Source organism: Lipotes vexillifer, unplaced genomic scaffold (assembly GCF_000442215.2).
Source record: "Lipotes vexillifer unplaced genomic scaffold, Lipotes_vexillifer_v1.1 scaffold269, whole genome shotgun sequence".
NCBI classification, from domain to species: Eukaryota; Metazoa; Chordata; class Mammalia; order Artiodactyla; family Lipotidae; genus Lipotes; species Lipotes vexillifer.
This window is the reverse complement of record NW_006799885.1, coordinates 539697-552682: the sequence shown is the minus strand read 5'-3', so window position 1 is coordinate 552682 and position 12986 is coordinate 539697. Positions and strand designations below refer to the sequence as shown.

The 12986-nt window shown below is 39.8% G+C and overlaps 1 protein-coding gene across 1 annotated transcript in view; it reads left to right on the top strand.

Annotated features, from left to right (window-relative positions):
* SLC10A7 (solute carrier family 10 member 7) overlaps nt 1-12986 on the top strand; it is a 263505-nt gene that overhangs the window by 208131 nt on the left and 42388 nt on the right. Inside the window, exons 8-9 of the mRNA XM_007472000.1 lie at nt 4018-4183; nt 5327-5378. Of these exons, the coding sequence (XP_007472062.1) occupies nt 4018-4183; nt 5327-5378 (218 nt within the window). The remainder of the gene's footprint in view (nt 1-4017; nt 4184-5326; nt 5379-12986) is intronic.

Below are 12986 nucleotides of genomic sequence, written 5' to 3'. Positions count from 1 at the left end.
GAGGGGGGAGGGGTGATATAGGGGAGGGGGAGGGGGAGGTGCAAGCTGCTGGGTGTAAGATGGGCTCAAGGATGTATTGTGCAATACGGGGAATAGAGTCAATATTTTGTAATAACTGTAGATGGAAAGCGACCTTTAAAAATTGTATTAAAGTTTAAAAAAATGTTTTTAAATAAAAACACGAAAAAACTAATTTAAAAAAATTGAAGCCACCTGAAGAAATTTTAAAATTCAGACTTAACGTGAAAAATTATCCATTGTATGTCCCCACTCAAAAATCAATATCTAAGTATAGAGACAGAGTGGAAAGGAAAACAGAAGAAAATACCCTGAAAAAGAAAATGAAGAAAACAAATGATGGCTGTTACACTTCTCACTTACCTCTGCATATCAACCTCTTCACCTAAGATGTGTTATGTTTCCAGGGGTTCAGCTGCGAGGTCATGCAGTAATTGACATGTCACTCAGCTTATTAGAAGTACAGGGATTCAAATTTTAGTTTCCCTTTAACCTTTCCTTGTGCTTAATTTTAAAACAAGAAAATGAAAATGTAGAAGGTGAGACAATAAAATAAAATAAAAAGTTTCCTGAGGAGGACTTCTTTTCCCCTTCTCTCTCCACAGGGAAAAGCAAAAATGTCATTTAATTTTGAATGCATGCGTTTCTGTGAGCTAGAGTTGAGAAGAAAGTCATTTTGGCTAGGAGGATGCAGGATTTGGAGCCCGTGTTTCTTGCCTATTGAAAGAATCCTAATATACTATGAGACTTTGAGTACTTTATAATGAAGAAAGAGGTAATAAGGTTGACTGAGTCAAATCACAGCTTATAAAGTTGATTGATGATTACAGATTTGTCTTGGTTTTTGAAATGGCTTTGACTTTCGAGTTACACCTCATTCATATTTATTTGTTTATTTTGTCAGAGGGCTCGATGGTAGTGGAGGAAGACGCTTTTATTGGGTGGGCCAAAAGGTTCATTCGGTTTTTTCCATAAGATGGCTCTAGTAGCACTTAGTTGTCTTTAACTTCATTCGAAACAATTTTGTTAGATTGTATGTGACAGCTGTCATATCAGTGTGCATTTAAAAAAAAAAGACATCAAAATTGGTGAACTTTTGTGTAGCCATTTTAATATTGAAGATGGAAGGAAAAAAGCAACATTTTCAGCATATTATGCTTTATTATTTCAAGAAAGGTAAAAATGCAATCGAAACACAAAGAAAGATTTGTGCAGCGTATGGAGAAGGTGCTGTGACTGACCGAGCATGTCAGAAGTGGTCTGCGAAGTTCCGTGCTGGAGATTCCTCGCTGGACGGTGCCCCATGGTCAGGTAGCTCAGTTGAAGTTGATAGCTATCAAGTCGAGATATTAATTGAGAACAATCAATGTTATACCACGTGGGAGATAGCCGACATACTCAAAATATCCAAATCAAGCGCTGAAAATCATTTGCACCAGCTTGGTTATGTTCATCGCTTTGATGTTTGCGTTCCACATAAGTTAAGCGAAAAAATCCTTCTTGACCGTATTTCCGCATGCAATTCTCTACTGAAACGTAATGAAAACATTCCCTTTTTGAAACAAATCGTGAGGGGCGATGAAAAGTGGATACTGTACAATAATGTGGAACGGAAGAGATCATGGGGCAGGCGAAATGAACCACCACCAAGCACACCAAAGGCCGGTATTCATCCTGATCTGTGTATATGGTGGGACTGGAAGGTAGTCCTCTATTATGAACTCCTTCCAGAAAGCCAAACAATTAATTCCACCAAGTACTGCTTCCAGTTAGACAAACTGAAAGCAGCACTCCACAAAAGGCATCCAGAATTAGTCAACAGAAAACGCATAATCCTCCAACAGGATAATGCAAGACCACATGTTTCTTTGATGACCAGGCAAAAACTGTTACAGCTTGGCTGGGAAGTTCTGATTCAACTGTCGTATTCACCAGACATTGCACCTTCAGATTTCCATTTATTTCTGTCTTTACCAAATTCTCTTGATGGAAAAAATTTCAATTCCCTGGAAGACTGTGGAAGGCACCTGGAACAGTTCTTTGCTCAAAAAGATAAAACGTTTTGGGAAGATGGAATTATGAAGTTGCCTGAAAAATGGCAGAAGGTAGTGGAACAAAAGGGTGCATATGTTTTTCGATAAAGTTCTTTGAAAATGAAAAATGTGTCTTTTACTTTTACTTAAAAACCGAAGGCACTTTTTGGCCAACCCAGTACTTTTGGAATTGGGATCATACATTCTGTAACCTATTGCGAAGAGAGGACTTCTGTGTTTTTAACCATTATATATTAAAACAAAATTGGAGGACAGTATTAATTTCAATAACTCTGTGTAATTTCCATTTACTTTATTTCCTAAAGAAGTTGGGTTGCACTGAATTGGACCAAGTACCAGCTTTATGCTACCAGAAACAACAGATTATGAAATGACCCTTTAAGTGAAGTCTCTGTAGCCTTCTATTAAGCAGCTACCCGCATGGTGACATATCTGAACGTGGGACTATCTGTGTCCCTAAGGCACCAAAATTTGTGTGCTGATACATCAGTCCATAATACTATGTGACAGAACTACTCTTATTTCGCTCTACCTCACTACATTTAAACTTTAAAGAAAGAAATGAACACTAGATAAATTACTATGGTTTCGGATCACTTGTGCAAAAACAAACCATGATTTTTTATAAATTCAGCTGTAACTTTAATTACAAGATCTACTTTTTAAAAATATTTAACCACTATTTATGTCTCTATATAAAACCCTCGTTCTCCCACCCCACCCAACCTTCAGGGTGCTGCACCTATACATCATACCAACTGGTCAGCTTTCTGCCAGGACACCCTTTTTCAACACTTGTTTTACTTACTGAGTCCTTGAGATCGGAGGAAATCGATCCAATAGCCGTTTGTTCACAGGTTCTCTGGAGAGTCGTTTATTTATTCTTGAGTATCTGTGAAGGCATGCCTCATTGCGAATTAAGCCTTTTTCGTGACAGAGTGGAAGATGACAGAACCCCATCAGCCTTGTCAGGAGAAGTTCCCTGACCTCATTATTGCTAATGGATCATGGTAATTCAGCCTGTTGTGAAATCTCATGTTCAATTATGCAGGATAATGAGTGACTCAAAACTTAATGTCTCTCAACTCTAGTCTTCATTATCGGGTTCGTTCAGCTTCTTCCAAAAGCCAAAGGTTTTAAATAGAGTGGTTCACTTTTATATCCAAACTTAAAGTTATCGCCCATGTTCAGGCTGTCCTGATTTGAAATATCTGACTTGATTTTAAAATATGAGAGGATTGCCACATAACTTCATTTTTCACTTATCCTTTTGTAGGAAAGTTAGGACAGGTTTATCCATTTTCAAGTGTTAATTCTGGAATTCTAAAAGCATGCAAATGGCATTTGTCTTTGGATTCACAAAAACTCTAGATATTCAGAGTCTGAATTATTTAAACTCCCACAACACATGCACTTTTGCTTTTCAAGCATGAGTTATAATTTAATTAAAAACTTCTGGTGCATTGCTAGCATTTTAAATATTAATATGTTCCATGGATCATTTTCGATTATCTACTGTCTTGAAATTCTTGAAGATGTCAGACTGTTAAGATTCCCAAAGTTGCACTTGGAATTGTCCATCGAGGCAAAGGGGACTGTGATAATTACGCACATCCATTAGGATCAGCAGAAGAGATAAACTTTGGGGAGGCTTAATGGGCATGTCTCAGTGACAGCTAGCAAAGAGCATTTGGCATGATTAAGGATGGATTTGAATGCAGCGGAAAATATACTGTCCTTATGGACACCAGTGGAAGTTGCACTACAAATGTTAAATTCCCCAGGAGAAGAGTGGTGTGGCAGGGAGGCCTTGAAATCCCCTATGGCCATCCTCCAAACCGTTCTCTTTCCTTTATGTCTTTCTGCTGTCAGAATCACTTTGCAATGCCCAATTCAACTCCCTCCACATCTGAAAAGAGGCAAACTCTTGGTCTCTGTGTTTCAGATTGTCCGAAGATACATCAAGGACTGGCTTGAAAGAAAGAAGCCTCCTTTTGGTGCTGTCAGCAGCAGCGTGCTCCTCGTGATAATCTACACAACCTTCTGTGACACGTTCTCGAACCCAGATATCGACCTGGATAGATTCAGTCTTGTTCTCATACTGTTCATAAGTAAGTCGGAAGGTGGTATCTTCCTTCTTGCTGTCTCCTCAGCCTCCTCAATAGCAAAGCAAAGCCATCTGTGGTCCCTAAATTCATTGCCAATATTCATTTGCTTAGAAAAGAATACTTCCTTTTGTGTTGCATGTACGGACTTGGTGACTTTATCGTATGTATCTGTTCTTTAAAAAGACATCAGTTATGCACTTATGACATAATCTCCTTTGTCTTTTATGTCTGATTTACAATAGTTGATGCCAGATGAAAGAAGCCATAATATCTGTCAAATTCAAATGCTAGATTGAGCACTTTTTTGCCAATTTATTTTATTGTAACTTGAAGCTAATCTTACCCTTTATTGCGAATTAAAAGTAGGATTTATAATCTATGGTGCTGTTGTTTTCTAAGTACAGTAGTTGGCTGCATTGGTTAAAATGTGACTATTTACATAATGTTTTCTATTAAAATATACCCCAAGTAATATCATTTCATTTTAAGAGGCAGCAGGCTATAAAATGCAAGTAACTGCTAGGGTCCAAAACTAACCTTTTGTTCTATTTACCCAGTAATACCAAAGACTACTTTGTTAATTATAATATCAAAGAATGTTTTGTTATTAAAATCAACATGAGTCATTCCAAAATATATGTTATATGCTACCACATTTATGCTATTTGCTATTATTCATAGTACAAACCAGCTCTTCCGCTATTGAACAGATAACCAAACTTTAAATCAAAGAGGGTTTTAGAGTTACCCTGAGTCGCAAATATCATAGGTTATATCTGAGGATATCTTCACTAAGAACAAGTTGAGGGACTTCCCTGGCGGCCCAGTGGTTAAGACTCTACGCTTCCACTGCCTGGGGCCCAGGTGCGCTTTCACTGCAGGGGGCCCGGGTTCGATCCCTGGTTGGAGAACTAAGATCCCGCATGCTGCGAGGCGTGGAAAAAATAAAATAAAAAGAACAAGTTGAGTCCCACTAGTTTAAATGATTCTGTCAGTTTAGCAATGTGTGTGTGTTTCACTTATTCGTTTATTTTTCTGTTTGAATTCCCATAAGTTTCAGATAAAACGAAGCATACCAGTAAGTATGCTACAGATACTGATTTTACAGCGCTAATTTAGATTTAATCTTTTCTTTTTTTTCTTCAGTCTGTTCCATTCAGCTGAGTTTTATGCTTTTAACATTCATCTTTTCAACGAGGTAAGTGATCTGGTATCTCTTGTTGTTAATTTCCTAATTGACGAATCATGCTCTTTACTTGGCTTCCAGGCCCCTACATTCTTCTGCTTGGTCTGCTGTCTCCCGACTGTTGTATCTTGCTCCTGCCGCCCTCAAGTTGTAGAAGTTACCAAAGGATCTGTTCTTGGCCCTCGTTTCATGATTCACATTTTGTGCGTAGGCAGCCTCCTCCGTTCTACTGAGCTCTCAGCTCCTGCTGATGAAGCCTAGACCTTCCACTGCACTGTTTTCTGGAGCTCTGGCACTGCTCGTCACTTACCATTTGGATATCTTCACCTGACTGTCTTAACGAGACCTCACACTCGAAATATTCAAACTGGAATTAATCTTTTTCCCCAGTACTTCCTCTTTCTCTCATAGTTTTTAATGGAACTACCATCCACGGAGTTACTCAGACTGGAATCCTTCACATTATTATTTTTTAAATGTCTTGATCCTACCTCGGTAATAATATTTCTTGTGCTTTCCAAGCTTCTTCCCTAATTCAGGCTCTCGTTGCCTCTTTCTCCCTAGACTATTGCCGTGCATGTCTTACTTTTATTCTTCATTTCCAGACTGAGCTTTTCTTGTGTATTTCATACTGCTTCCAATAACTCAGAGTCCTGATAATAGGTCTCCTGTTCAGAGACCTTCAATGGTCGGCCAGTGCCTGCAGAATGAGGTTCATATTGGGGGGCTAAGGGAACCACTCCTAGCATTCACACTATCTAAGCTTTAGGTTGAGGTAAAATCTTTGCTGTTCCCTGGAAGAACCTCAAGCATTCTCATTTCTGTCCCTTGCTTAGGCTGACCCCACGTCAAAATTCGTCTCCATGTCCCAGTTCATCTTTCCTGTTCTTAAAGCCTCACTTCTTCCACCAGTATTATATACATTCAACAGATATGACTTAAGGCTTTGGTAGGAGAGATTTACCGTAGTGAATACCACAAATAATGATTTTGATCCTGTATGAGTTTATAGACTAGATATATGCATTGGTAACTGAGTGTTCTCTTAGTGCGACAGTAACACAACCTGGAGTCAATTCAAAGAAGAAGGCACTTCCAAAGAGAGTGGGAGAACAAGACTCCATGGAAGAGATGGGATTTGACGTGAGTCATAAAGAATAGCTAATTATTCAGCAAACACAGATGCAAAGAGGGAGTTCTTGGAAGAATAAATAGTAAAGCAAATGTAGAAAGCAAAACACACACACACACACACACACACACACACACACACACACACACAAGACCTGGTGGAACAATAGGAGTAGAGGAAAATTAAAAATAATAATAGTAACTGGAAAAGTAAGAAGCTTGGGCCAGATTGCGAGGGCCTTGAATGCCAGGTGCTGGCAATGAGCTGCCACAGGGAAGGGGTCTGCGTTGTTTATGGGACCCGAAATAGCGTCAGAGCATGGATGGCTCAGGCCTCACATTAGGCACTTGGCTCTTAGAGCACTTGCTATAGCACGAGGCCAGTTGTAAACAGTCAATAAAAATTTATTGATTGGTGTAATTTGAAGCATTTTCCCAAGCTTGTGGTTGTGATTTATGAAGTAAGAGTAGAGCCTGGAGCCATTAAGTCACAGAGAAAATGTGACTTAATTGGGTAAGTCTGAGAGTAGGAGCTATTTTAAAGTTCTTTTTGTAAATGGCTTGTTACGTCACCTTCGAAAAGATGTTTGCCTTCCACTGGGTGTTTGTTTGCTGGTCCTTGTGGCCGAAGTAATCCTCAGACCCAGTCATCCTATTGTATCAGACTGTCAGTGACTGAAAAATTCCTTGAAAAGCACAGAACAGCCACTATTGGGTTTGCTGAAGGAGGGCTGGGGGAGGGGAGTATCACAACTAGTTGAATTCGAAGTGAGAATTTTCAGCATGGAGTAGGCTGGACTTTCATAAAGGCTTGTGGTTTTGAGGCCCTTCTATTCTGCCTTATTCTGCCTTCACTAAAGTTCTGTTGTGTTTTGAACTTGCTTGGCCCACTACCAGACATGCATGTTCTTTGGTAAACAACAGAATATGGAGTAGCTGTAATCGTGCTCCTGGGTAGTGGTTGTGTAGCCCCAAAATATGCCATTACAATTTGGAGATGTTTCAATTAGACAAAATTTATTATGTTCACATTCTGTTTTCATGCTGGAAGACCCCATAGCACCTGAGGATTTTATTGGAGGAATGAAGAATACCAACATTTATTGAACCCTACCCTGTGCCAGGCACTGTGCTAGGGATTGTGCATATGTTATTTTGCGTAAGTCTGACAGCAAAAGACTAGGTTACTATGCATTTTTGTTGCTATTTTGCAGATGATGACCCACACTTAGAGTAGTTTAGGGACTTGCCTAAAATCAGATTTTAGTAGTTTTGTAACTTACCCAAAATCAGATGGCAAATACTGCACTTAGAACTGAAATTCATCTCCATTTGACATTTCCAAAAGAATTTACCCGTGCTTTTTCCACTGCACTAAATTACTTCAATTAATTTTAATGTTCACAGTCCTTGTTTTGGTTGGGGAATTTGTAGAGAGAATATAACTGGATTCTCCAAGTTCACACACACACACACAAATTAGTCAAAGATACCAAGAGTTAGAACTAGGACCCATTGGTTTATTCTTTGAGTTCTTTTCCTTTCCTACTTTTTGTTCCTTCCTTCTTAAAATTAGTGAAATTGGCCTGTGGTGGGTTTTTTCTTTTCTTTTACTTGCCAATTCAGTAAAGCTAAAACCAATCCAGATATCCAGAGACAAAAATCTCAACATAGAAATCAGTCTGTCTTTTTTTGTACAGCATGCCACTGACCTCTGATGGTGGAAGTTTAGCATAAACCAGGAGAGATCCAGCCTAGAAAATTCAACTTCCCTGCAACACTTGTTTACCTGGTTAATATTTCTTAGGTTTACAGACCTGACATGTTACCATTGTGTAACATGTCATTGTGTCTGGCAGGGAAGCCTCTTCTACTTTGAGTATTTAGAATACATTTGAGAGTTGTTATTCTGTGTTCCCATTTATCTGTCCACAGAAGAGCATCAGGGTTAAAAATTCCAATTCTGGAGTCAGACAGACTCAAGTTTCAATCCTGTCTAATAACTTTGTAACTTTTGTCAGTTTCCTCATTGATAAAATGGAGATAGTAGTAGTACCTATCTCATAGGGTCATTTGGAGAATTAAATAATACGCACATAAAGCCCTCAGCATAATACCTAGTATATAGTAAGTGCTCAAGAAATGTTAGCTACTGTAAAATATTTGTCATATCACAGTAGTGTATATTATTTCAAAACCTAATTATGGAAGAGAGAATTAGCATTTCTAGCTTTGCAAGATATTCTTTTGGACGTTTCTCTGTCACAGTTGCTAGGAATGGGGAGTTGATTCATCAAACCAAGAGTCCACTGTCCATAGTGACCTAAGCTTTCTGCAACTTTCAGAAGCTTCAAAGGTAGAAGAAAAAAGTTGAAAAAGCTTAGAAAAATAAAGCAGTAATTGGGAGCCTTTTAAAAATATATACAAGATAGTTTGGTAGATTGATAACTAGAGTAATAGAAACCTAGAGTGTCCCTAGAGTGACAAAAGACATTATTAAGAAAGGAAAAGGAAGAAAACAAATATAAATATTTGCATTAGGTGCTTTAGCCCTTATCAGTACATTTTCAACCAGATGTCTCATTCAGCCTCAGGCCATAGTCCTGGGAGGGAAGGAGGGTGACCTGGAGGGCAGGAGAGGGAGAAAGGGAGGGAAGGAGAGAAGAGGAGCATTGTTATTCCTGGGAAGTCTCCTAGCCATTTCAGAGATGGGGCGACTAAGCCAGAGCTCTGGGTAACTTGTTTAGTGCTACACAGCTGGTGATAGACAAGGTCTCCTAAAACTAGTAAAGACAAAAATGGGACCTAATGAAACTTAAAAGCTTCTGCACAGCAAAGGAAACTATAAACAAGACGAAAAGACAACCCTCAGAATGGGAGAAAATATTTGCAAAAGGAATCAACAAAGGATTAATCTCCAAAATATGTAAACAGCTCATGCAGCTCAATATTAAAAAACAAACAAACAAACAATCAAAAAATGGGCAGAGGGCTTCCCTGGTGGCGCAGTGGTTGAGAGTCCGCCTGCCAATGCAGGGGACACGGGTTCGTGCCCCGGTCCGGGAAGATCCCACATGCCGCGGAGCGGCTGGGCCCGTGAGCCATGGCCGCTGAGCCTGCGTGTCCGGAGCCTGTGCTCCGCAACGGGAGAGGCCACAACAGTGAGAGGCCCGCGTACCACAAAAAAAAAAAAAAAAGGGCAGAAGACCTAAATAGACATTTCTCCAAAGAAGAAGACAAACAGATGGCCAAGAAGCACATGAAAAGCTGCTCAACATCACTAACTATTAGAGAAATGCAAATCAAAACTACAATGAGGTATCACCTCGCACCGGTTAGAATGGGCATCATCAGAAAATCTACAAACACAAATGCTGGAGAGGGGGTGGAGAAAAGGGAACCCTCTTGTACTGTTGGTGGGAATGTAAATTGATACAGCCACTATGGAGAACAGTATTCAGGTTCCTCAAAAAACTAAAAACAGAATTACCATATGATCCAGCAATCCCACTACTGGGCATATACCCTGAGAAAACCGTAGTTCAAATAGTGTTATGTACCACAGTGTTCATTGCAGCACTATTTATAATAGCCAGGTCATGGAAGCAACCTAAATGCCCATCGACAGACGAATAGATAAAGGTGTGGTGCATATATACAATGGAATATTACTCAACCATAAAAAGGAACGAAATTGGGTCATTTGTAGAGACATGGATGGACCTAGAGACTGTCATACAGAGTGAAGTAAGTCAGAAAGAGAAAAACAAATATCGTATATTAACGCATATATATAGAATCTAGAAAAATGGTACAGATGAACCGGTTTGCAAAGCAGAAATAGAAACACAGATGTAGAGAACAAATGTATGGACACCAAGGGGGGAAAGCAGGGTGGGGGTGGGTGATGGGATGAACTGCGAGATTGGGATTGACATATATACACTAATATGTATAAAATAGATAACTAATAAGAAACTGCTGTATAAAAAAATGAAACAAAATTTCAGAAAAAAAGAAGATGAGAAGCCCAGGTAAAGATTTTTAAACCATGTTCTGTTAAAAAAAAAAAAAAAAAAAAAAAAAGCCACACAGGTACAGAGGTTAACAAAGGAAAGTATTTCACGTGGAAGTTTCCCCCTGTAAAAACAGTGGGCTCAGACAGGACTATCTCAGAGGACCTTTTCTGCTCCACATTCTGTAATTCTGCTAGTAAAACCTTTTGACATGTTTTCCTTTGTGGGTACTCAAAGGAAGGCAAAATAAATATTATGTGGAAAACACTGAATGAAAGCTTTGTGAGAGAATAAAAAGACCAGTTGGGAAGAAAAGGAAATAAACATCTCGAGGGAAGCCAAAGTAATCAAAAGAATTATAAAAACAAGATAAAAAGAAAATCAATATTAAATAGAGATAAGGTAGAGTTCGAAAATAAATAGTAATGGGATTCCTTTCAAGAATGTGAGCAGACACAGTAGAGATGATAATCACTGAAAATAATTATAGCCATTACCACTTAATATAATGTACGGGATGCTTTGTTTTTCTGTGTGTTGTCACGACTTTTCACCATTTAACCACCCCTGAACAGAGCATGGGTGAGGGAGGGTTAGTTACCAGGATGGCTGCTCTCATCCACTAAATTGTGTAGTGATTTTGGTTATGGTTTTGAGTTTTTATAATGTTCTTCTCAGAAGGCAAACTTGTCTTCACAATTTGGGGCAGCCTCCTTATTAGCTGCGTGACTCGAGGCAACTGTGCTTCAAGATCCCTTTTCGGAAAAAACAAGACAAAAATACTGTTACCGTATAAGGCTGTTCTATGAAGAAAGAAGAACTGGATGCAAAGTGCTTAGAAAAGTGCTCAATAAAATGTCGACTGCAGGGCTTCCCTGGTGGCACAGTGGTTGGGAGTCCGCCTGCCGATGCAGGGGACACGGGTTCGTGCCCCGGTCTGGGAAGATCCCGCGTGCCGCGGAGCGGCTAGGCCCGTGAGCCATGGCCGCTGAGCCTGCGCGTCCGGAGCCTGTGCTCCACAACGGGGGAGGCCACAACAGTGAGAGTCCCGCGTACCGCAAAACAAATAAACAAACAAACAAAAAAACAAATGTTAACTGCAAATCAACTATACTTCAATTAATATATATATATATATATATATATATATATATGGTAGAAAAAATTCTCTAATGTTTACTGCTGTGGTTACCATCCTCATCCTCTTCCTCCTTATCTTGGATGGAAGGTTAAGTGAGCACGTGCTCTGCTGGCTTCTCCAAGATCTGTGATGTGGAACAGTCTGTTACTATAGACAGAGAGTATAAGTCAGCCCTATTTAGGTGGAATATTGTTTTTAACCTCAAACATTCCATCTTTACGTCCTGATTCTCTCTCCTCACTGAAGGGCTTTGTGTCAATAGGACCCTAGGGCAGTGTTCCAACCCACATCAGGCCAGATACCTCCCCGTGTGGGCTTACCTTCGGTCTCCTTACCCTGGAGCAGAGGACAAGTAAGCATATCTTGCAAACATCCTCTTTAGCCACACTGGAAATGCTGCTCCAACATGGCAGCCAGCGCCAGATTAAATCAGAGCTTTCTTGGCCAGAGAGATCTAGACACATTAGAAATGGGTCAAGCAGAGCAGCGTTCACCAAAGGAGAAGTGTACTGCCGGACTCCCTTGGAAGAAAACCAAACTGCATAAATCCAGATGCAGCAACAACTGGTTACAGACAAGGGCAGCCGAAGCCCTCAAAGGCCTTTGCAGTGTTATTGACACCAGAGCATTGCTGGAGAAAGACCCCAGACTAGGCCAGCTGGCTCTGCCATGTGTTCCACAATCACAGCTGGGCATTCATTCCTGGAGACATTTTTTATTCATTGTGAATTGACCGTAGGTCATATTCCCCAGTCTGCTTATGTCAAGTTTTTCTCAGGCCTCAGTATTCCCTCAGACTTCTCTGTAGATGAATGAAGTGCCTCACGCTTTGCACAGAAAGTAAACTCTCTGGTGTAAATTAGCTCCACTTTCTTATTCTCCACCTGAAAATGTTCTGTATTTTTCACTCACCTTGTCTTCTTTTGCTTCCAGCTCACAGACTCTCAGACTGTAGGACACTATCCTCTCTGGCTAATCTCAGTCTCAGCCTCTCAGGCCCCTTTGAGGTTGTGGTTTCGTCCATTATTTCTACCTGCTGTATCATCACTTTCTATGTATAAACATGTTTGTCTCCATGGCCCTTTTCTTCTCTTCACCAGATTTCTTGAAAACACAGCCCCCTTCACTACTGCAAATTCAGTAAACTTAAACCACAACTCCTGGGTCTCCTGCCCAGACCCTACTGGGCTTCCTCTTCCATTCCTTATTTCCATTAATGCTTTGAAACTTCTCTCAAAGTTTCTAATTTCTCTTCAATCTCTCTTCTTCTCTCAAGGCAACAATAACAAGAAAAGTATAAACTAGCTTTTTTTTTTTTTTTTTTTTTTTTTT